The sequence below is a fragment of the Centruroides sculpturatus genome, unplaced genomic scaffold, assembly GCF_000671375.1.
Source record: "Centruroides sculpturatus isolate CEXI.00-Female unplaced genomic scaffold, Cexi_2.0 scaffold165, whole genome shotgun sequence".
In the NCBI taxonomy this organism is placed as follows: domain Eukaryota; kingdom Metazoa; phylum Arthropoda; class Arachnida; order Scorpiones; family Buthidae; genus Centruroides; species Centruroides sculpturatus.
Genome location: NW_019384429.1, coordinates 753,356 through 780,416, shown reverse-complemented (window position 1 = coordinate 780,416; position 27,061 = coordinate 753,356). Strand labels below are relative to the sequence as shown.

General features: G+C 29.0%; 1 protein-coding gene across 1 annotated transcript; it reads left to right on the top strand.

Moving 5' to 3' along the window:
• Positions 1-6,185: 6,185 nt before the first annotated feature.
• Positions 6,186-26,651, top strand: LOC111619688 (sedoheptulokinase-like). Its single transcript, XM_023361458.1, has 4 exons — positions 6,186-6,823; positions 24,892-25,067; positions 25,136-25,333; positions 25,404-26,651. The coding sequence occupies exons 1-4, from the start codon at positions 6,210-6,212 to the stop codon at positions 25,805-25,807; spliced, it is 1,392 nt and encodes a 463-aa protein (XP_023217226.1). The 5' UTR covers positions 6,186-6,209; the 3' UTR covers positions 25,808-26,651.
• The last annotated feature ends 410 nt before the right edge of the window (positions 26,652-27,061 follow it).

The following is a 27,061-nucleotide window of genomic DNA, read 5'->3' as shown; positions in this document are numbered from 1 at the left end:
GCACAGTTTATCTGGATACAGTGATGATTTTTTTTGATAAAATCTAATCTAGAGAAGTTTCTCTTTCTCGTTTTCAAGCATGCATTAATAATTACACACTAATTTTTATAAAGTATAAGAATTCGCTGCTTAACATCTATATATGTTCTATATCTAATATGTATATATGTTCCTGAAAATTGGACTTCCTGCAAGAAGATACTAACTAAAGCATATTTTCCATTATTTTAAATGGGAAATGGTTATGTCAATTGAAAATTATCCTCAAGTAATGTAACTAAAATATGGATTTTTATTTATAATTAAGCATTTTTACTATCATGTTAGACTGTAAAATATTTAATACATTGTTTCCTGATTACCAAACAATGTTTGTTAGCAAATAGTTGATTTTTATATGGTAATATGTACAGTGTGCATGCCATATCGTAAACATCATATTTGTTGATACCAGGTATGCTTATAGAATTCTGCATGAGATTCTAAAAGTATTCGAAATGTAACTTGACATTAAGAGATCTCCTACTAGGAAGACATAACTGGGGAGACGTTGTAAGGTATGCCTGTATAATACATATAAAACCTAAGAAGTGTGCAGTTTAGTGTTGATAGTGTGCATACAAAGCGGACTATAAACTATATTCTCTACGGATTTGCATACTGTTTCGGTTAAAGCAATCAGAAGTGATTAAATATCATTATAATCAATATTATAATATGCTGTATGTGATGTATGCAGGCATAAAAATCATTATTCTGTAATGAAAAATGGAATTTTTTCCCCTTGTTTCCTCGGTATGTGCACAACTTAAGTAACCTTAGACGTGGAAATCTAAATTATTTAATTTTGAGTCTGCATTGAATATTATTGTTTACATTGGTGATAATGCTTTGTTTTATTAAAAAAAATTATTGCCTCATTTCTGATGACACATTATGTCTAAATGGTAGCCAAGTTTTTTGTATCAGGGCAATGACTTAGTTTTAATGAGCTGTGCAACACAATAACCTATCAACATTGCAATCTATAAAAGAAAAATACTTGCTGCATACAAGTAAGTTTTTATGGCATGTTAATTAGGGTATCGTTCAGCATACCTCTGCATAACTGCCTAAGATATTTTTCTGGTAAACATATACATTATATCAAACTATTGCATATTTAGCAGTAATATGAGTTGGCGCACTGTATAATTTGACACGTTTTACAATCTCAAGTTTAAAGTGTCAGTAGATGCAGAAATTTTATGCGTTAAATCATACACTGAGCTAATATTTTGAGTTCAACATGCTAGAAAAATCCTTCATAAATTGCCAGTAGGATATCTTGTAGTACAATTTAGGCATTCTCTAATAATTTGTGATATGTTTATCATCATGGAATAGGCGATATGACCAATGTAAACCTGAGGTTAACTCAAAAAATGTCAAGTGATCCATTAATTTCCAATAAACTCTGTATTACAAAAAAGTATAGTACTGAATACCATACTTAGGACCAGAGTAGGAAAGACACACCAGAACTATCAGCATGAACCCCAGTCCACATTTAATACATGCTTAATTCAAGTTCCTGTCGGTTCATAATTCTTTAAAACAGAAGAGATGTAATTAGTGGTCCAGGATTATGGGTTCTGTGACGTAACTTAATTTTGGAACTAAGTGTGCTAGAAAATTTGCAGCCAATCTGTATTGGAATTATATGCAAGTAGGTGAGAGGATCATTTCACTACTGCATTATCAAATAATCTGAAAAATTATAATAAATATTTATAGATGAAGCAGATGCTGCCATTCTTCTACCTCAGAAGAACAAGTTCAAGGCAATTTATTCATTTTACTAGAACTCAATTTATTTGAGAAGCCCACTAATGGCCATATAGATAAAATTGTTAAACACTGGTGGTAAAAAGATATAATTGTGCAACATAGGATCAAGCAATATGTTTAGAAACAATTATAATCTTGATTTAACTAGTAATAGAATCTTAAAAATTGAGTTTGCCATTTAAATAAGTGAGAATCATGAACTTCACATTGTTGTGTTAACCTATAAACTGATCAAGGATGCTGGAGAGATGGGCTTTAAACTAAATTCTAGGAAAGAGGTGATATGCAAATTCATTGAAAGTTGCTCCCGAAGTTTCTGCTGCTGAGAAATTGATTCAGGAACTTGAGAACAATGCTGTGATCCAACTACAGTGTAAATCTGTGAAGTAATTTGCAATCATTGTATGCATGCCAACAGTAATAAACTATTAATACTGTAACATAGATTCCTGTTAAACATATTGCTTTATTGAATGAATTATTACATTAATTATGGGTACTTTAATTTTAGTATTAGATTTTGTACGGAACTTCAGATATTATGATTACATATATAAATCTCTAGATTTAAACATGGACTAGCATTTCGACCCAACTTTACTGTTTGGAAGAGCACATAACGTTACTTTGCTAGACTTTTCAATTACACTTGCGTTACTGTACAGCTTGATTTAGCTCATTTTCAATAACCCAATTATGTTCAGAATCGATTAAACTATAAAAATTTCTCATACAATTTCATGTTTAATTAAGGAATTAATCAGAACAGTCCATTTATTGGATCATACTTGTAAATCCACATCGATTTCCGTTAAGTCACGCTTATTGCACGCACGCTCTATATTGATATTCTATATAAAAATATGCAAAAATGATCGATAGATTCGTGAAAGATTTAATTTGTTGGAGCCAACTTGATCGATTCGTACTAATCTCTGCTTCGAATTCGCTCTTGTAACTCTCAAATCAATATTCTGCAACGCGATGGTCTTCACCACGAGTCCAATCGGATCGCTCATTTGCATAAAAATCTATCGATTACGCTCGATTTCTTTGTGTTTATCACTAAAAACGATCATTAAAAAATATAGTTTTTTTATTTAATTTTTCAATTTTCAAAGCGATAAATTCAATTTGTAACGTCATTAGGACTGTGAATTCATCAGTTTGACACGTGAAACCCATAAAAGAATAAGATTTACATCAAAGAAAAGAATGGAAAATCAATTCTAAATAATTTTAGGGTCGCTACTTTGTATAGATTTCCATTCAAAGAACACTTAAGAAACTAATTTAACATTTCTTTTAGATGATTAGATTGTTAACGTAGTAGTTTTTTTTACGTGCTACAATAGTAAAGCAGAATGGAAGGTGTATCGCATTATTGCTTTATGTAAACCCAAGGGTGTTTTATTTTAAATTAAGTTAGTGTTTTTTTTTTTTTTAAATGCTAAACTCATTATTTTATTCAAGTTGAAGAATGTAAAGTGTTATAGAGTATAGAGAAGTTAACAAGATAGCTTTAGACTTTATTGAATTTAAGTATAAAAGTTGTTCTTCAATGTCAAGAACTTTCTGAAGAAGAAAAAGGTTGTCAAAAAGGTTTTCAGATAAAATGAAATTCGATTTCCATTCAAAGAATTTGAATATTCCTAAAGAATAAAATGCGTAAGAAAGATGCAATTAAAAGAAATTGTTCGTTTAAAAATGGATACTTCTGAAGGTCCTATTGGGATCTTCAGAAATTTCAGGTTTAAAATTTTTAAAAATTCTTTAGGTTATTCTAATTATATAAACTGAATAATACGAAAATATTTCAAACATCGAATGTCTCATTGCAACGTAAAGTATTCCTCCATTTTCTGTTTAAAAAAAGCTTATATTTTCTAATTAATTCTTTCTTAGAGAATCATCAGGTTTAGTTCGCGATCCACCGGTTGAGAGAGCCCAGTATTCTGTGATCACATTAGACTATTCAACCTCATTTATATCCAAAAAAATGCAGGCAAACGTGATTTAAATAAATAAAAATTTACGAAAACAGAAATACAATTAAGAAGAATTTAATTTTATATAAAATATAAAGGAATTAAAATCATCCCGCTATATTCTGTTGAAAAAATTAGTTTAGCTTTGTATGTAGGCAGAACCACACAAAAGATTAAAGTGTATTTGTTAGAAAATTGTAAGCCGAGTAAAGATGCTTTAAGGCAGGAGCAGATAGAATAACAAAGGTAGAGAGAATCGATATCACTGTGCTTGTTCGCACAATTAATTGAAGATTTAAACGCTGGAGTTGTTACATAAACTACAATTAGAAAAGGGGCGATTTTTCACCCCTCTTGAAGCATTTATTTAAAAATTCTCTTACTCCTATGGATGTAAGTAAATAAAATTTGGAGGAAAGATGATTTTTTTTAAGTAGAATAATAAGCAAATTAATTATTGAAATTTAAGTAACAAAGTTTAAATCTGCAATCAATTTTAAGTTTATTTATATACTGTTTTTCTATAATACACAATTAATTAGAATGATCGTAATAGCATTATTACGATCAAATCAAGATCAAATGGCATTAAATTGGTGGTAGTGTGTTAGAGAATTCTGCAAATATGTGCTGTGCTCTAATGTGTTTTGAGTACTGTGCGCGCTATGTGATTTGTTGGTGTGCTGTGCATTGTGTTGTATGTTGTGCTATATTATTACTATTGTGTGTATGAAATATAGAGTTGTCAGATGTCCCGGATTTTTTCCGGCTGCCATTTAGAGACACGTTGAATGTTATCGAACGTCCCAGTATCTTTCGGGAGGAATTCATTTCCGAGACGAGATGGAAATGACTTCTATCCTGTTAATGCAAGGGAAGAAGTCTACAAAAGTTAGAAGTATTACTCCTACCTATTGTACAGAAAGATAAAACACGATAGTTGACATGCCTATTAACACCTAAATAAGGGCCAGTTTCCCCATAAAAGATCTCTCGGATGGCATTTCTCCTCGCTCATGTTACTGTGTACGAATAAAACCAAACCTGCAGGAGGAAAAAAAAATCATAATCCTATTATTACTAGTCTTTCTTTCTGCACAGTAAATTTTGTTATCCTTTGTTCCTTCTAATACACTGGATGCTCTTTTTTTTTTCTTATACCTAAAGACGAATCATTCTAGTATTTAATTAATGAAGTAACTAATAAAAGAGGACCACTAGGAGATGGTAAAGAAAATTTGATCTGGCTAGCAATTGACAAGTGTTATGCAAATGAATCTCCACCTTACAAGGTACTTGATCATCTGGAGGATGAGTCTCCATTTATTTTTCGTCTCCATTTGGCATTTTTATTATAAGTGACGACATGTTGAATCTTATTTTATCATCTGATCCATATGCAGGTTGGATTCCTTCCAAAACTGTAGAAAGAATCGTTGATGAATGGAAGCAACCTTTATTATATGTGTTACGTATCGTTAACATAATTGATATGACTTAACTGAATTTAAGAACATTGTCCTTCTCCTCCGCTTCTAAATTACGACCAAAGATGGCGGAATTTTATTATTTTAAATTGCAAGAATATAGATTTTTATGCACTCGCACGAACAGACAATTACAGAAGCTTGAAAGTTTGGATAAATTAAACAGTTTCTATAGAGATCGTAAACAATAGTGATGTTTCTGTATTTGTTTACGTGCTTCGAATACATCATCATTAATTATTGCATGATCTACATGATGATAAGCTATGAGATGATGTTCATAATTAAAATATATACAGTAAAATCTGTTTAGAACAGAAACCTGCATAACCGGAAAAAATATTCGGTATCATACAAGTATGTTTTACTGTACAGTACATATAAATTAACATAGAAACAGAAATAATAACTTCTCCTGTAAAGAACAGAGCTAGAGCGTGACAGACAGACGTGAATTCTGAGTCATAACACGAGAATTTTTGTTTATTTTTTCAAATTATGCTAATATTTAAAAAGGTAACAATACAAATTACACTTTTTAACAATATTTTCTACAAAACAGAGCGCTACGGACGGACAATATAATATTTTATGTTAATTTTAACTTTTATGGGGAAAACCCATAACGCCATTATTGATTAAAAAGTTACACACCTACCCCCAGTAACAGATATTTTTATAATAGGTGATTGTATTTATAAAAGGTGTATATTCATTCGAGTTCCTCGTGCATTAATCATACTTTAAACACAACCAAGCCAAATTCCACTCCCAAAAATAAGGCATTAAACACAATTTTCGACGGACATAACGACTAAATTCGCGGAAAAATCGATACTAGATGGCAGCACTACTCACCTCTATAAATAGGGGTGTAGCGGCGTGTGTCCGGCACTCATCAACCATGGCGAGGAGTTCTTTGGCTTTAGGGATCGATATAGGAACCACAACTGTTAAAGTGTGCTTAATTAGCATAGAGAATGGAGAAAAATGCGAATCCCTGTCACGAGAAACCAAAGCAAGGATGCCAAGCGATTTAGGACACTTAGGAAGCGAACAGGACGTTCATAAAATCTGTACGGCCCTACAATTCTGCCTTTCTAGATTGCCAAAGGAATCACTATCACGTGTGGCCAAGATAGGAATTTCGGGACAAATGCACGGTTGCGTTTTATGGAAACAAGATGGTGCATGGAAGCAAAATCATTTCGGTAGGTACGAGGTAGATGCAGTCAGCTGTTTGTATACTTGGCAGGATGCCAGATGTACCAGTTCCTTCCTGGCTTCGTTACCTGCACCAGAATCGCATTTGAGACTCAGCACGGGTCAAGGTTGCCCCACGATATTTTGGCTATCGAAGAACAGGCCCGATGTCCTGGAGAAGTATGATAGAGCGGGTACCATACAAGATCTTGTAGTGACCATGCTTTGCGGATTGAATAAACCTGTTATGTCTGTACAGAATGCTGCCAGTTGGGGTTACTTCGACACCATCAGCGTAACATGGAACATAGAAATGTATGTATTTTTTTTAATGCTAATTTTATAAAATAAATTCATAGATGCTCCTGGATTACACGAACTCTCGCTACTCTACTACGACACTCGCTACTTCAAGGATAAAGTACAGTCGTACAAACAATAGAGAATAATAAAACAATGTAGATGTGTACTTAAAAGTTATTTATTAATCTGAAGTGATTTTTGGGGGGATTTTAACACGTAATTTCATCTAAAAACACTCAAATTTTTTAGGATTTACAGTCATTTTTGAGGTGGTGGGACAAACGGAGCGTTATAAAACTGTTCAGACGTATACGTAGACATATTCATTCATCTAATCTTGAACACTGGGTGAATTTTTTTGAAGTTCAACATATAATTTCATCTAAAAAACCCGTTTTTAGAATCTCCAGTCGTGTTTAAATTAAGGTGGTGTGAAGTTAAGCAACACCAGAAAAACGAGGTAACAATTATGCAAGAAGGATTTACCCATTTTGTACAACTTTCACGCCTTTTTTTTAATTGTGTTCTACCTTTCAAAAACTCAATTAATTTAATTCGGTTATATTTAATTATAATTAGTAAGCTCTCAAAATAATTACAAAACTCTTGATCATTACTCTTCTATTTTAAGAACTGCAGACGGATGCTGAGATCTGTTGAAAGATAGTAGCAAGTAATTATGTTTAACAATATTTTAATGGTAAATTATATAAAAATTTATCTAAAAAACTATCTAAAAATACATTTTAGCGGGTGTAGAAGGGAAGGGGTGTGAGATTTGACATCAAAATTTCGATAACTTAACACTTGTTTGAATGGTATGACCTACTTTTCTGGAGTAATCTAAAGGAGAAAAAAAAATTGAAAGGATACAAGTAAATGGAATTTAAAAACTCTAGACGATTTTTTAGACGTTAATAAATTACTTCCTCTTCCTCTTGTTTGTAGTTTCATATTAGTTACATAATCGTAGTTAATTTTAGTTCCAAAAAAAAAACTTACTTTCGTTCTGCCAGTGCGTGTTTCTGGACGTGCAAACGTGAGTTTTTTTTTTTAAATTATTATCCAAAAAATCTGTTTTATTAGATTGTTTTATTCAATACATTAATTATATTATAAATTTCTGCACTTAAGATCAATAGAATTTTAAGAAGGGTGTGAAAATTGATGGCTTAATTAAGTAAGAAGCGCTATAAACTCTGTGTTAGTGTCGATTGTACGCTTCAGTAATTAGCCTGATGAAGAAATATACGCTTGTACGTAAGAACTAATTAAATAATTATATTTTACTGTCATATATAGTTTTACTTTCCATAAAATTGAGGTTTATGTCCTTCGAAATGGTGTCATAAATTAAGAAACTAAAACCTTGAAGTTATCACATATCACAGCATTTCTCTGGCATTATTTTATAACTTTATTTACATAATTTGTACATAAATGTGTACAGAATTACTCGAGACACTTTATTTTAAGATATCACGTGACTTTTAGAGCAGCAAGCACAAGGAACCACCCGGAAAACCCATGATTTAACTATGCTTTATCGAAGTATAAACTAACTTAATTCCACGTAACTGTAAGAATATCAAATGTTTTTGAAGATTATCTTAAAAAGTCCTTTAATGTAGATATACACTATGTAAAATTATTTATTAAAGTTCACATGAACACTTTATGTATCACGCGAATTGATTTTTTTAATAGAAAAGTTATTCATTTGCTGTCAACATGCTCAAGAACTAATGTATATTCATTGCTAGTCTTCGACTTTAATATGTGTTTTCTTAGAAAATTTATAGCTTTTTTGAATATTTAATTAACCTTTTACTTTAAATGTGTTTAATATTATAATTCGAAGGCGTTAATCACTCTTGAATGAAAGACTTTCTTTGTTAAAGAACCCACCAATCTTAAGCAGCATAAACTAAGAAAATCGAGTTTTTTTCAAGATTTTTTTAAAGAAAAAGTACTGTAATTTATTTTAGATAAATGATATTTAGAATATTTACTGTTTTTCAATCTAAAAATCCAGCAAAAAGTGTCAACAAAAAGCTTTAATCGTCATTAAGTCCGACCCTACTGGAGATATGACACACGACCCTGACCCCTTTATCTCCCCACCCCCTCGACCTTTAACCACCAAAATTTAATAGCATCAAACCCCCTAATACACAAACCTCCCTGCAAAATTTCAGAAATTTTCAACAAAAAGCATTGGAATTATTAAGCTTTAAAATAAGTGAACAAAATCGCGCCTCCAAACACAAACATAATTTGGGTTTTTTTTTCTGTATCCATACATTCAGAAAAATCTCAAATTTTTTGGCATTTGTAAATTTTTTGGAAAGATTTAATGAATTTTTTTCAATTGAAATATGTTTAGAATTTTAATTTAACATCCTTAATCGCTCCTCAATACAATAATTCAATTATTGAAGTGGCGAAATGGTTTCAGATGATTGCACTCGTAGGCGATTTTTTTTTTTTTTTTTGTAATACACAACTTTCGTCTGTACTTACAAACAACGAGTATCATTACGTTCTCGTGTTACTGTTGATGCATGTAATATCGTTACTTTCGGTGTGTGTTTTTTGGTATTAGATAACACTTTCCTGTTGAATATCCAAAAAATCACAATCTGTGCCAAAAATTATATTTAGTCTCGCTTCATTTTCTTTAATATTCTAGTTATAGGTGCGGATTTTTGGCATCTTTCTAACTAAACACGTGTATATTTTCTTTATATATATACACTAAAATCTTTTTTAAAAAATAGTTAAAATTGAAGTGATTTTTTTTAGAGATTTCTGTTAATTGAAATGGATTTTTATATGTTTAATTTTGTTAATAAGCTGCAGGAAACTGTGCGGAATTGGTTTTAATTAAGTATTTAATTAATATTTTCCTGCATTTGTCTGTCTCTCACGTTGTACACTCGAAGTATTATCTATATTGAATGTGAATAGTATTTTTTTATATAATATACAGCGTGACTGACAGACTGATAGTAATCAGTTATAGTTTATGTAGTATATTTATTTTCTTCTCAAAATTGCTTAGTGTACAGTACTAATGTACAGTATTATTTACATTAGTACTGTTTGTATTGTATATAATATTAAAATTATGGATTTAAAAGTATATTGTATACCATACTGTGTACTGTATACAGTATACAATTTTTACTGTATTGTGTATTCTAAATATATTGTAATAATACTGTAATGAATATTAACTGCATAGTACTTGTATATTTCGTTTACAGTCCAATATAGTATATGTTACTGTAGATTTTACAATATCCTCAAAGTAAAATTTTTGTTTGTCTTAAAATATACAGTGTGATGGACAGACAAAAGCAGTTATAAAATCATTTTCTTGTATAAATTAAACTTATCTTAATTATCGTTTTATTTCTTCTAAAATAGTATTGTATTGTACTACTTATATTGTTGATACTACACAAGATTGTTTTGTTGGTATGGTTGATGCAACACAGTAATGTACTGTTTGTGTTGTTAACGCAGCTCGGTAACTACTAACTTCATCAACATCGACAACACCGTTAGTACTTTACTGTGTTAACACAGTAATGTACTAATGGTGTTTTTGACGAATACAATACAGCATTAAATTGTTGATTCAACACAATAAGATACTATACTGTCACTTTTAAAAAAAAAACGACCATTTTGAAAGCATTTTTAATAGAATTTATCTGAAAAGCCTTCTGTTTTTGGTCATGATTGAAGTAAAAAGATGAGTTTCGTGTGCGGACTCCACAATCGATTTGGATCTCTACCTCTAGAGACCATAGTAAAGTCATTCGTGTTCGTTGATCCAAACAGAACCGGCCTTAGTTCTAATTGGTATGGACATTACAACAGAAGAAACACTATAATATTCAATAAAACAACTCTCTAAGAGATCAAATAATATTTTTAGTTATTGACTCTAAATTGTATAAGTAACAACAGAATAAATTTTTTAAAATGCACATATTTAAATTATTTGGCATTAAAAAAAAAAAAATTATAAATTCGAGACGTCGCTGTTGTCGTTCTTAATGATTTTCAAAAATGGCGCCCTCCACGTAGAAACAAAATGCCGGACAGGAACAAGGTCTTAGATTATAAATCTAAGACCTTGGGACAGGAAAGTATCAAAATTTCAATTAATTTTATTACTTTTAAGCCGTAGTTTCGTATAGTAGAACGTTATCAACAAACGGGAAAAGAAATTATGTATAAAGTTATATAAATTTAAATTCTCTATAAAAAAAATANCTCAAAATAATTACAAAACTCTTGATCATTACTCTTCTATTTTAAGAACTGCAGACGGATGCTGAGATCTGTTGAAAGATAGTAGCAAGTAATTATGTTTAACAATATTTTAATGGTAAATTATATAAAAATTTATCTAAAAAACTATCTAAAAATACATTTTAGCGGGTGTAGAAGGGAAGGGGTGTGAGATTTGACATCAAAATTTCGATAACTTAACACTTGTTTGAATGGTATGACCTACTTTTCTGGAGTAATCTAAAGGAGAAAAAAAAATTGAAAGGATACAAGTAAATGGAATTTAAAAACTCTAGACGATTTTTTAGACGTTAATAAATTACTTCCTCTTCCTCTTGTTTGTAGTTTCATATTAGTTACATAATCGTAGTTAATTTTAGTTCCAAAAAAAAAACTTACTTTCGTTCTGCCAGTGCGTGTTTCTGGACGTGCAAACGTGAGTTTTTTTTTTTTAAATTATTATCCAAAAAATCTGTTTTATTAGATTGTTTTATTCAATACATTAATTATATTATAAATTTCTGCACTTAAGATCAATAGAATTTTAAGAAGGGTGTGAAAATTGATGGCTTAATTAAGTAAGAAGCGCTATAAACTCTGTGTTAGTGTCGATTGTACGCTTCAGTAATTAGCCTGATGAAGAAATATACGCTTGTACGTAAGAACTAATTAAATAATTATATTTTACTGTCATATATAGTTTTACTTTCCATAAAATTGAGGTTTATGTCCTTCGAAATGGTGTCATAAATTAAGAAACTAAAACCTTGAAGTTATCACATATCACAGCATTTCTCTGGCATTATTTTATAACTTTATTTACATAATTTGTACATAAATGTGTACAGAATTACTCGAGACACTTTATTTTAAGATATCACGTGACTTTTAGAGCAGCAAGCACAAGGAACCACCCGGAAAACCCATGATTTAACTATGCTTTATCGAAGTATAAACTAACTTAATTCCACGTAACTGTAAGAATATCAAATGTTTTTGAAGATTATCTTAAAAAGTCCTTTAATGTAGATATACACTATGTAAAATTATTTATTAAAGTTCACATGAACACTTTATGTATCACGCGAATTGATTTTTTTAATAGAAAAGTTATTCATTTGCTGTCAACATGCTCAAGAACTAATGTATATTCATTGCCAGTCTTCGACTTTAATATGTGTTTTCTTAGAAAATTTATAGCTTTTTTGAATATTTAATTAACCTTTTACTTTAAATGTGTTTAATATTATAATTCGAAGGCGTTAATCACTCTTGAATGAAAGACTTTCTTTGTTAAAGAACCCACCAATCTTAAGCAGCATAAACTAAGAAAATCGAGTTTTTTTCAAGATTTTTTTAAAGAAAAAGTACTGTAATTTATTTTAGATAAATGATATTTAGAATATTTACTGTTTTTCAATCTAAAAATCCAGCAAAAAGTGTCAACAAAAAGCTTTAATCGTCATTAAGTCCGACCCTACTGGAGATATGACACACGACCCTGACCCCTTTATCTCCCCACCCCCTCGACCTTTAACCACCAAAATTTAATAGCATCAAACCCCCTAATACACAAACCTCCCTGCAAAATTTCAGAAATTTTCAACAAAAAGCATTGGAATTATTAAGCTTTAAAATAAGTGAACAAAATCGCGCCTCCAAACACAAACATAATTTGGGTTTTTTTTTCTGTATCCATACATTCAGAAAAATCTCAAATTTTTTGGCATTTGTAAATTTTTTGGAAAGATTTAATGAATTTTTTTCAATTGAAATATGTTTAGAATTTTAATTTAACATCCTTAATCGCTCCTCAATACAATAATTCAATTATTGAAGTGGCGAAATGGTTTCAGATGATTGCACTCGTAGGCGATTTTTTTTTTTTTTTTTGTAATACACAACTTTCGTCTGTACTTACAAACAACGAGTATCATTACGTTCTCGTGTTACTGTTGATGCATGTAATATCGTTACTTTCGGTGTGTGTTTTTTGGTATTAGATAACACTTTCCTGTTGAATATCCAAAAAATCACAATCTGTGCCAAAAATTATATTTAGTCTCGCTTCATTTTCTTTAATATTCTAGTTATAGGTGCGGATTTTTGGCATCTTTCTAACTAAACACGTGTATATTTTCTTTATATATATATACACTAAAATCTTTTTTAAAAAATAGTTAAAATTGAAGTGATTTTTTTTAGAGATTTCTGTTAATTGAAATGGATTTTTATATGTTTAATTTTGTTAATAAGCTGCAGGAAACTGTGCGGAATTGGTTTTAATTAAGTATTTAATTAATATTTTCCTGCATTTGTCTGTCTCTCACGTTGTACACTCGAAGTATTATCTATATTGAATGTGAATAGTATTTTTTTATATAATATACAGCGTGACTGACAGACTGATAGTAATCAGTTATAGTTTATGTAGTATATTTATTTTCTTCTCAAAATTGCTTAGTGTACAGTACTAATGTACAGTATTATTTACATTAGTACTGTTTGTATTGTATATAATATTAAAATTATGGATTTAAAAGTATATTGTATACCATACTGTGTACTGTATACAGTATACAATTTTTACTGTATTGTGTATTCTAAATATATTGTAATAATACTGTAATGAATATTAACTGCATAGTACTTGTATATTTCGTTTACAGTCCAATATAGTATATGTTACTGTAGATTTTACAATATCCTCAAAGTAAAATTTTTGTTTGTCTTAAAATATACAGTGTGATGGACAGACAAAAGCAGTTATAAAATCATTTTCTTGTATAAATTAAACTTATCTTAATTATCGTTTTATTTCTTCTAAAATAGTATTGTATTGTACTACTTATATCGTTGATACTACACAAGATTGTTTTGTTGGTATGGTTGATGCAACACAGTAATGTACTGTTTGTGTTGTTAACGCAGCTCGGTAACTACTAACTTCATCAACATCGACAACACCGTTAGTACTTTACTGTGTTAACACAGTAATGTACTAATGGTGTTTTTGACGAATACAATACAGCATTAAATTGTTGATTCAACACAATAAGATACTATACTGTCACTTTTAAAAAAAAAACGACCATTTTGAAAGCATTTTTAATAGAATTTATCTGAAAAGCCTTCTGTTTTTGGTCATGATTGAAGTAAAAAGATGAGTTTCGTGTGCGGACTCCACAATCGATTTGGATCTCTACCTCTAGAGACCATAGTAAAGTCATTCGTGTTCGTTGATCCAAACAGAACCGGCCTTAGTTCTAATTGGTATGGACATTACAACAGAAGAAACACTATAATATTCAATAAAACAACTCTCTAAGAGATCAAATAATATTTTTAGTTATTGACTCTAAATTGTATAAGTAACAACAGAATAAATTTTTTAAAATGCACATATTTAAATTATTTGGCATTAAAAAAAAAAAAATTATAAATTCGAGACGTCGCTGTTGTCGTTCTTAATGATTTTCAAAAATGGCGCCCTCCACGTAGAAACAAAATGCCGGACAGGAACAAGGTCTTAGATTATAAATCTAAGACCTTGGGACAGGAAAGTATCAAAATTTCAATTAATTTTATTACTTTTAAGCCGTAGTTTCGTATAGTAGAACGTTATCAACAAACGGGAAAAGAAATTATGTATAAAGTTATATAAATTTAAATTCTCTATAAAAAAAATAAAATAAATCCAGAAATGAGTTGCTTAACTTTCCTGGCAACATTTAAAATTGCGTGTGGCGCCATCTGTTTTATATTTTAATAATAAAAAAAAATAGAACAAAATTCCAAAGAATTAAAAGATTGAATTTCAATTTAAAAATGAATTTTGAATTTTCAAATAGGAAAAAAAAAAGTCAAAGTTCTTTCAAGCGCTTCGTCACATTTAGATAACAATTGACGTTTCTATCAAGAAATACATAAAAAAAAATAATATATTAAAAATATATTAATAACAATTGAAGAACCTTTCATCTCGGAAGCTGTCAAAATGTCCGAAATTCCAGATATTTTCTTGGAAGTTAATGGAAAAAAGTTTAAATAAATAAAAAAAATTCAAGTGTTCGATGTCATAATATCGACTCCTCTTCTATATATTTGATTAATGAACGACAGACATTCGAACAGGCTGTATTATCTCGTGTGTTTCTTCCCTTTTTCTTGAAGATACTCACTGAAAAAATACTGTATAAAAGATTAAATGATTCGATACGATTTTTTTTTAATGAAAAGTGTCGGGAAAAAATGCATCAGTTTAAAGTAATAATACACGTGGAGTAGGGAATATTGTAGGGTAGTAGATGCCAAGAAGTGTGGAATAGATATGTAAGGCAATAGAGGCTAAGATTTATGTTGTAGTAGGAGGGGGTGTGAAAGGTATAGATACTGAAATGTAGGCAATAAGGGACATTTAAGGCAGTAATATGCTGAGAATTATGAACAGGAAGTACTGTACACGAGAGAGATATTATAACCTGCAGAATAGAAAATGTGCCAGGGAGTAGATATTAGGAAATATGGAATAAGAAGATTAAGGTAATGAATAATGTTTACTGTATGTTTTGATATGATAGGAAATACAAGGCAATAGTGAGAGTTGTAAAGGAAACAGAAGTGTAAGTTACTAGTTATAAATTAAATTATTATACTTGTATGTTTCTACATATTTAATATTTATAAATGATTACGATATTATTTAGATTATTTTATCATTTATTTTTCTAAAATTAAATTTATGTATATGTATATTTTCTCTCAAGAAGCGTAGAAAAATCTTATAGAAGTGCCAATTATCGCATCTTTCTAACGTGTAAATAACGCTGTAAATTATGCATTCTACTTTGCATTGCTGGATCAATGTTTCAGATCATTATCTTGCTGATAAATGAAAGATGTGGTAATAATCAACAGATTGTGACAAATAATTGTCAAGTGTAAATAACGCTGTAAATTTATTATTTTAACGTTTTTGAATGAATTAAAGTGTTGTTAAATAACATTTAATTATTAATTGAATTTAAAAACACTTCAAAAACGGTCTTTTTTGAAGGGTTATTTAGTTTAGTTTGGCAGTGAAGGTTATCAGCTCCTGAAGGATAATTTTTCTTGATCGTAATAATTAAACTATAAATTTCTTTCAAAGAAGAATTTTATCGCGATTTACTCTTGTTTTAATTTTAAAAGAAGTATATTATTTGGAAAAATTATCCAAATAAAATTAGGAATTTTTTTGTTATTAGATAGCGAATAATGAAGTGACTTCTTTTATTGTAATTAGATAACAAATTAGAATAGTTTTTAAAAAAGTAAGGATTTAAGAAGATAATGAATAAATTTAAATATCAAAACAGAAGAAATTTAATTGAGTTGTTAATGTTTTTTTTTTTCTGATTTAACTAAAAAATATACAACCATTAATTAATTAACCCTTCTGATCTTCTGATCCTCGTCTTATTGACCCTCATCTTAATCAAAATGTAGAGAAAAAAATCATCTGCATCATTAAGTCTGTAAAGCATTATTAGATATTAAATTATAGTCGTAAGCAGGATTTATTCACATTCTTTTTTCTGATTTAAGCGCGATTTTAATGTTTCTTAAAGTATTTCTTTGAATATATATTGCACCTATTAAAATTTTATGAGGCATGAAATATATTCAGCTTCTAGTTTTTGTAGGAATTTTAATATTTAACTCACTATCTTTCTTAAATTCTTGCATCAATCGACATATCTGTACTTAAAATTGGAAGGAAATTATTGGAAAAAGTTGAATTTTAATTCATATTTATAGTCAGATATTATTGGAAAACCTTCGTGTTTATTTAGAAGTTTAGCCTTTTAATTTATTAAACTTCATATTCATAAACTTCAATCGTTATCAAGATAAGCTTTAAATTCAATTAATCTTCTTAAACTAAGCTTTAAATTCAACCAATCGCTGTCAAGAAAAGCTTTAAATTCAACCAATCGCTGTCAAGAAAAGCTTTAAATTCAACCAATTGCCGTCAAGAAAAGCTTTAAATTCAACCAATCGCCGTCAAGAGAAGCTTCAAATTCAACCAACCATCATTAGATAACGAGAATTGTTTAAATTTGAAGTTTATCTTAACGATAATTTGTTCAATTTGAACTTTATTTAACAATAATTGATTGAATTTTAAATATACTTAACAATAAAAAGTTGAACTTAAAGTTTAGTTTAAATTTCAAATTTTAACCAATCCTCGTTAAGCTAAGCTTTAAATTTAATTAATTCTAAACATTTAATTGGTTAAATTTGAATTTTAAGCCATATTCAGCCAATCATCGATAAATACATTTGAAATTCAACTAATCATCGTTAAGTAAACTTCAAATTTAGTCAATCAGCATTAAGTATTAAATTTTAAATTCAATCAGTATCATTAAAATAAGCTTTTAAACTATCCTTTATTCAGTTATTTTGTTATTTATCTTTTTTTCTAGATTTTATTTTATGCCATTAAGTCATCTAGATTCCTTTTTATTTGCATTAACTCATGCTACTGATGCGAAAAGCTGAATTTTATATTTTTAGTAGTTTGTAGGCAAAAAATTTCAAAAAAGATATTTAAATAATTTAATATTTAAATGTGTTGCCGTGGAATGTGTAAAGTTAATTAAAGCTTAATACATTAATTACGTCTTAATTACTACGTAGAAAATTAAAATTAAAACTTTGTTCTGTGCTGCATATTTTACTGGGAAAAAAATGTAATTTGTTACACGAAATGGCATTTACTTCTTTTTCTTTTTCATTAAACAAATTAATTGTAATTATTTATTAATGTTTCAAGATCTAATTTTCATGCAGTAAACTTCATTTCTAATTCAATTGTCTTAATATTTAATACATTTATAATGTAAAATTAACTACATTTTATCGTACTTTTAAAGCAATGAATTATCTAAAAATATCAGTAAAGTATAGAATTTTGTTCTAAATTAACAAAATTTTAAATTTAAAAAGAAAAACTTAAAGAATTTTAGATGATAATAGTATATAGAAATATAGGCAGTCCTTTGCGATATACGTAGCGTATCATGTTATAAAAATTTCAACGTAATATATTATTTTAACGATGATTGGTTGAAGTAATAGAGTACGTTGTAAGCGTATCTTTCTTTAACCAATCTTTGTTAAATAAACTTTAAGTGTTATCCAATTATCGTTGAGTAAATTTGAAATATTAACCAATTATCGTTAAGTAAGCTTTAAATTCAACTAATTATCGTTAAGATATGCTACAAATTCAGCCAATTACAGTTAGGATAATTTTGAATCAAAATTATTTTATTTTTTAACAGCTAAAACAGTAAATATCTTTAATTTATAAAAGCTAAAACATATTTTTTTTTTTTTTCATTTTATAACAACAAATTAAAAGTAAATAAGTTCATATGTTTTACAGTTGATTACTATTGACGTTTCTCCTGTAAAGATCTTGTTTTTCTTTCTGTTCTATAATCTTTATGAACAATTAGTTTACTTTGTGTTCATCGTTATCCTTTAATAACGTTCAAGAGGAAAGCAATTTGTGAAGATGAAAGCGAACATTCCAAAGGACGTGTTGAAAACAGCTGTGCAGAACACAATACCCTTTCTTGATTGACTATTAGCGTAGAATACCAGACACGTACAGCTATAATTGTCAATAAAGATTTCTTAGTTGAAAAATTATCTTTTCTTCTCATAAAATTAGCTACTTCTTTCGTACTAAAGGGGTAAGGTCAAAAAGTTTATAACTTTTTACTCTCTACTAGTAATTTATGGGTTCAGATTTTTAAAGGAATAATTACCTTTTTTTCTTTAAGAAAAGTCAAGATTACAGTACACTTTAAGCCGGATACACACGTACCGGTATACCCTGCCAGGTATATCTGAACAGGCACGTGTGTGTCCGATACATCTGAACGTGCAGATGACAGAACTGTCATTTTTTTTCATCCATACGTTTAGGTATACCTGCTGGGTATACAGGTATGTGTATACCCGGCTTAAGGAACGCTTCACGTTATTTCTTTCAAGGAGCCTTTCCTCTAAAAGGCATTCTACGTTCTTTCTTCTAAGAAACAATCCTGGAGTCTTCATCATCTGGCGTGCTAATAAAACCAAAGAAACCAATCAATATATCATCATCATTACGTGAATTTTTACAAGAAACCATCTCTATTAACGTTCTCTGTAAAAATTACGTAACAAAACAAAAAAAACCCAAAATACATCAAAGAAAACCCCCAAAAATGATCCATACCATTGTTAAATAAGAGTACATTTCTCTGTATACGTGCATAGAAAATACCATCATTGTCAAGGTAACCATTAACCCAATATTGCTCCAGGAGACTTAACAGTAGATTAAATAACTTATCACTTTATATTTGAAGTAACGGTGACATTTTTCGTAAATCTAATCAAGTTAAGGGAATCTTTTATCTGTTAAATTGTCGTTGATAGTGTTTTTTAAGATAGATTTTCGAGATTTACTTAACACTGACACGTGTTTCTGTAAAGAACTGCGCTTTTATTATAACAGCCTCGGGATGTTATAAAATGTAAAAAAAAAAAAAAAATCCATTTCCTTCTGCAGCAGCTTTATATCTGACAAATCCTGTGTCGTAATTTATTTTTTGAATTTTCTTCCTGTCTTGGAAGGATCGGATTTTATAGAATTCAATCGATCCTACGCTTACATTCGGCTTATATAACAATAACTTTTCTTATTGAATCGTGCTTTTTGATGGTTTATATGATTTATATTTTAGTTTATGGTTATTCGAGGTTAAAATATTTATTTAATAAATATTTGGAAACAATTTAAATGTGAGTTCGGTCCCAAATTGATTCGCTTCCTCATATTGTTTGATAAATGTTTTAGTCCCGAATTGCATCAAATCACTCGTTCGGTGATCGAACCCACGACTTAAAACTTTGCGCGAATAAATCATTGATTCGATCGTAAAAGTGGGGATCGAACACGTGATTTTAATGCACAATTGGATCGTGATTTGATCTTAGACGAGTCTAAACCCACGACTGATTTTAACGACGGATATTAATGATTCTAAATTCGAATTTTTAGCAATAATCTGTACGCTTAAATTCCATTTATTCTTTTATTTTTATGTTTTTTTTTTCTATCGAATTATCTGTAATTTTCCTAACAAAATCTTCATCCAAATACAGTTAGATCGATGGAATGGCTGCAGAATAAAATAACATATTTATCGATTGCATTATTGAGCTATTCGATCGTTTATCTACAAATAATTTATATTCTCGAGTGTAATCTGTTTCAAGTGGACAAATCTTTCGATATTTTCACTTCAATTTACGTAAAAAATTCTAAAAAATCCCGAATTAATTCATTTCGTTTCGGTGCATTTTTGAACTTTACCCCCGTTTCTTGTCGCTGGTAGAAGAAACACAACGATCCAAATACGAATAGAACAATATGAACGAACAGAAGGAGCAAAGAGAAATTATGATTTTTTTTTTTTTTCCTCCTGTCATTTATTGATTTTCTTTAATATATTTTCTTCGCCTATAATAAATTCTCTTATGATTGTGCATGTTTTCTTGTGTCTATATGTATTTGTACAGTACATGTGTATAGCTTTGCGTGTATTCTGTATATTTTATGTACAGTACTTCTGTGAATTTCTGTGCGTTTATGTGTTTGGCGCTTGTTTGAATATTTACTGAGTTTCTATGTGTTTGTATGTATGCTTGGTTGTGTTTATGCGTAAGTTTTAATGTTTAATGTATCTCTACGTATTTGTATATATGTTTAGGTGTGTTTACGCATTTGTTTGAATGTTTTTTTAATGTATTTTCTATGTTTTTCTGTATATTTTTTTCAGTACTTTACCTTGTTTTATGTGTGTTATCTTTTAGTGTGTATACACCTTTGTTTGAATGTAACTCCTATATTTTATATGAACAAAAATACGTTAATATATAAAAAGAATTCAAAAAATTACAAGTTATTTTTATCACACATAATTGATCTCACTTTAGAAGAGATCGATTAAATAATTGCTGTTAGATTCCGCTTAATTTTTTATTTTTTCTCGAAGAAATGCCAATAAAATTCGAATCAAATTATCGAAAATAATTATTCTAGATCAAAAAATTGCTCAAGAATAGAAATTGAATTATAGAAAAAATAATAATAAATAATTATTAAGATATTTTCCAACGTGTAGTTTACGAACTACATTTTGATCTGCATCTCAATGTTTTACTATGCTAAAGGATGCGACCAAGTGGAGAGGTTGGGAAATGTTCGTTATCGTTTCTTTTTATTTCGAGGAAAAAGTTTTAAAACTTAAATTATATATATATTTTTAATCTTAATTATGATTATTAAGATAATTATGTAGTAAATAAATTTTAATTTTAATAAATCTGCCATAAAAATTAATTTAAATCACTTTTACGATACGTATATAAAAATGCTGTTAAATTAAATCATTAAAATGATTTATAAGTAATTTTATTCTAAAATAATTTTTAAAGTAATTTATATAGAGTAATAAAAGAGTTTTGGAGAAATATTTTATGAAATTTTTAACATTTTTCCCTTGAGAAAAATTCCTCTTCAGCATCTTTTCGTGATGGATTATGATGCATCTTTATCTAAAGATGCTGATAAATTCAAGAAAAATATGTATTTTATTCGAATAAATCTTGCTTAATTATAAAATAAATAGTCTACATTTAGAAAGAAAAGTCATATTTTTTATAAAATCTTGACGAAAAATACAAAATTTTATGTTTTTTTCGTTTAACTTCCTTCTTTCGTCGCTTTGTGTTTATTAAATATACTGTACGCGTCGCGACGTCGCGGCGCAACTTAATATCCTTTAAACTGGTTTCTTCCACCACATTTTAATGAAATATTGTGGAAGAAACCAAAAATAGTTCATATAAGGTTACAAATAACATTATTTTGGCGAAATTTTTTCCAAAATCGACAATTCGTGAGACATATTGGCCTTCGCGACCTCGCGTGAGCTAACTCTTTTTTTAATTCATAAATTGGAATAAATGAATATTTTAAAAAATTATTAAAATAAAATGAGTGCTACCGGTCAAAAATTTAGTTTCTATTAATATTTTCAAACTTGCTTTAGGCGGCGTTATGTATTTTTGCTCAACAGCCACGCCACGCCCCGGCGCGTCGCATCGCCTACTCATTTAAATAGCACTTCTATTGTTTTAAAACAGCTAAAAATCGAAGAAACAATTAAAATATTCTCTTACGGTTAAAACTAAACTAATTCTGCTTAAAGTAATTAGCTACGATTTATAATTCGAATGATATATAGCGTTACGGACAGACAAATTGCTAACGTAATGATTAAATATTGTACACATCTACGACATAGTAAATGATAACGGGGTAATAATTCATGATATAGAAGACAGATATAATCTTCCCTCAGTCTGAAATTCCCGGTGTTTGATGCAGGAATTGCATATGTCTCCGTTTCAAAGGTTAATCTCGTTTGTATCATATAAGGGGCTGGTGTATAAAGTATGTCTACAAGAAATTGATAAGATACAGTAACATGGAGTGACGTTATTGGCAATAAAACTCAGCCTGTAGATAATGATCTCGTAAATGTCGACGTTATCTCCTTTCCTTCAGGTGATCTTCTCCTTAACTGACCTTTCACTTTGATCTTTTTTCTTTTCTTTTTATTCTAGAATATGTTCTAGATTAATCTTTTTATGTGTATAAATGTTAACAGAAAATGCTTAAAAATATTATATAAATAAATGATAGAAAATACTTTTCTAGAATAAACTCCAGAGATGTTTGTTCTATAACATTTCTTTTAGATTAAATGCTAGAAATGTTACGTTAAAATTTAATCTGAAATGGTTATAATAAAATAAACATAAGAAAATACCATTCTAAAGTAAACTATACCGAAGAAATTCTGAAATAAATTAATCTGTAGAAAATATGTTCCAGAATAAAATTTAAAAAGTTATTAAATTGTTGAAAACACTAGAAATGTTACACAAATAAACTTTTCTTAAGCATTCTTCATCTCTAAACTATAGATTGAATTATTAAAAACAAAAAAAGATGAATTTTGGAATTTATAGTAGAATTTTTCTAGATATAACGATCTACATATAGAAAAACTCTATATTAAAATGTAAATTTTCGACTATAAATTCGTATCTTCTATTATCAGGACTTATTATACTGGCTTTATAGATAATGCTGCAAAGTTCAATAGAAAACAATTTTTATTTTATTGTATATATCTGGTATTTTATTCCATATACAGGTATATGGAATAAAATAAAAATTGTTTTCTGTAATAGAAGATACGAATTTATAGTCGAAAATTTACATTTTAGTAAGAAAAAAGGACATCGAGGCATTTTAATTAATTAAAACTCTATATTCTTTATCTAAAAACTTTTCTAGAATTAAATTCTAAATTTTAGAATATATTCTTAGCGTAAAGAATATGAAAATAGAATGTATATCAAAAATAATTCATTGTGGAATATGCTAGAATTCATAAAATCTAGAAAAAAATTTCTAGAGAAAACGATATAAAAAATTTTCTAGAATATTCTAGAATTCATAAATTCTGGAAATAATTTATGGACAAAACAGTATGGAAATTTTTCTAGAGAAAACGATATAAAAAATTTTCTAGAATATTCTAGAATTCATAAATTCTAGAAATAATTTCTGGACAAAACAGTATGGAAATTTTTCTAGAATATTCTAGAATTCATAAATTCTGGAAATAATTTCTGGACAAAACAGTATGAAAATTTTTCTAGAGAAAACGATATTAAAATTTTTCTAGAATATTCTAGAATTCATAAATTCTGGAAATAATTTCTAGATGAAAAAAAAAATGAAAATTCGTAAATTTCTCACGCAACTCCGACAAAAATTTATTTTAAAATTCGTAAGAAATTTTTGAATTTTTTCACAATTTACATTTAAAAATTTTTTTCCGAAGGGAAAATTCTCATTCTATTTTTACAAATTTGCATATCTCTAACAGTTATCGAATTCATTCCCAATTCTATTTATACAGCCTTCTATTAGTTACAACGTAACTTTAGGCAGACGCCCAAAGAAAAATGCATGAATCAATTTATTTTGTAAAAATACAGAAAAATATTTTAAACATAATAAAAATAAGCTGTTTTTTTTTAAAAAAAAAACAGAATAATTCGATTAGTTCTTATCTACAGAATGCAGCCCTTCTAATAAATAAGTAATACTTCTTATGCGGGAGCATCTAGCACTTATAAATAAAAAGAAAAAAAATCAATTTATGTTGTTTATTTCTAAGAATTTTGTATTTTTTTTAGATTTTTCTGTATGTTTAAATACAGAATTTAGAATTTCTACGTGAATTCTCTGAAATATCGATCCAAAGTTGCTTCTATCTACAATCAAAATTGTTCACTTGTCATATGTTTAATTTGATTAATTGAGAGAAAATACAGTAATTTATTAGAAAATTAATTATAAAAAAATGTTAAAATTTAACATAAAAATGAGTTAATTGAAGAGTATTCAGTTCATTCTTTACAAGAAAACACTTCACTTATCGTCATCTATATAAATATTTTTAGTAAAAATAAATAATTTCTAGAATATTTACATTCTAAAATGTATTTTTAAAGGATGAATAATTCAATAAACTTTCTAAAATAAACATTAATAAACTTTTTTTTTATTATTCTAGATTAAAAGATGCTGGATTCCCTATTGACTTGCTACCTGATGTGGTTGATGCTGGTCAATTAGCTGGACAAACCACATCGTGTTGGTATGGCATACCACAAGGTACACCCGTGTTTGCAGCTTGGGGTGATCTTCAGAGTTCTGTAGTATGTAGCATGGCTAACGAAACTGATGCAGGTATGAAAAAACACGAACCTTCATGTTGTATGTATGTAACTAAAATAAACCGGTCTGTTCTGTTTCAGTGTTGAATATCAGCACATCCGCTCAGCTGTCTTTTATCAAACCGGAAGATTTCCAACCCACCTTGAGCCAATCTTCATCCGCAATTGAGTACTTTCCATATTTTAATGGTCGCTACTTAGCTGTTGCTGCATCTCTTAATGGTGGCAACGTGTTGGCCGTGTTCGTTAGAATGTTACAACAATGGACACACGAATTAGGTAAGTGTTACTTCAGCAAATTACTAACAAAATAACTGATTTTAACAACAAAATCTACTGATTTTTACAGGATTGGGGGTGCCAGAAAGTAAAATCTGGGAGCGGATACAAGACACTGCTATCGATGATGCTAATGCCGAATCAGAAATGGTCATAGTACCAACCCTGTTTGGTGAAAGGCACCTACCTGAAGATAGGGCTTTAGTATCACACATAGATCCTCTTTGTTTAACATTAGGCAAGGTATCTAGAGCACTTTGTAAGGGTGTTGTAAGGAATTTACATTCCATGATGTCTAAGGAGGAGCTTGTAGAAGCGGGTATCGAAAGAATCGTGTGTAATGGTATGGCACTTATTAAGAATTCCGTCCTTAGAAAGGAAGTGGAATCACACTACAGCCTACCAGTTGAATATAAGAATGATGCGGATGCTGCCTACGGTACTGCTTTAGCAACACTAAAATTCTGTAGCTAATTCGCGAATTTAATTTTACAGTGGTATTTACGCGTCGCCACTTCATTATATTACACAATATACAATATAATTTAGTGAAGATTAGTCATGTGTAAGATCCTATAGGAGTTGTTCTCGATACTGTCTACATTATACGTTTTATATGAATTCGTATATCATATGTAACTTATTTTTTATTGAAAACTATTAAAAAATTATTCTAAAATTAATACATTTGTGATAATTGTATTGTTAAATGCAATTAAGTGATAATTAAGTCTTGAATTAGAAACATCTGTTTCGCTTCGATTCTATTGTTTCTCATTAAAACAGATGTTAAAGGTCGTTACGTGTTGTTATATTGAATTACTATACATGAGTGAATTCTGTACAGGGAAGCGCTTAGATAACTGTACATACAGACAAATTAATTAATTTTAATTGTTATACGATAGCTTACATGTTAAGAACGTGTTTCTAGTGTTTCCACGTACACGTAGATATACGTTTCTTGTGCCTGTACTGATGATTTGTACACGTAGAAGAGTGTTTCTGGTATTGTTAACAGTTTACACACTCATGTACACGTACTGAACACGTGTTTGATGCTGTGTACGTGTCATAGGGCTTTGCTTACTTGAAAAGGTATGTCAGCTGTTTTTAGTGCTTCTACGCTAATAAATTGACATACACACTATAAACATGCACTTGATTATAAGCAAGTTTCTTGTAATAGTAGAATAAGCACTAAAAGCATGCTTCTGAATGAATAAATCATTAGTACAAGCGGTAGAAACATAATTATAAATGAACAAGCCAATTAGTGCAGTATAAAAATGGATTTTAAGGTACAGCGTGAAGGACAGACTCATCTGTAAATTTATTGTAAAGGTACATGGAAAGAATTAAAGAACTATACACGAATATCTGCACAAGTGAATTTGCCATAGATGTGAAGTGGGTTATGAATGATGACAAAGCTGAAATTGTTTGTCATTTTTGTTGATGATGTCATTAATAAATAACACTTAACATCATTCTCGTGAATGAAAAATTGATTTTCTTCATTGTTATCAACACTTATAATTGATTTGTCACGATTCCTTTTGTTTTCTTTACTTTGATTAATGATCAAACTTGGAACTCTAAATTACTAAATTTGTACGAAATAAATTGCAATATTTTATTATAATTATTATTTTTTAAATTAAAAATGAATTATTATAATTGTTTTCATATATTTTTTTTAGCCGTTTTACTGTATTTTATTCGTTT

Excerpts from the sequence above, each read along its gene's own strand:
- LOC111619688 (XM_023361458.1), top strand. The coding sequence starts at position 6,210 with ATGGCGAGGAGTTCTTTGGCTTTAGGGATCGATATAGGAACCACAACT. Across the intron at positions 6,824-24,891 it reads GTAACATGGAACATAGAAAT|ATTAAAAGATGCTGGATTCC; the intron begins GTATGTATTTTT and ends TTATTATTCTAG. Across the intron at positions 25,334-25,403 it reads ACAATGGACACACGAATTAG|GATTGGGGGTGCCAGAAAGT; the intron begins GTAAGTGTTACT and ends TGATTTTTACAG.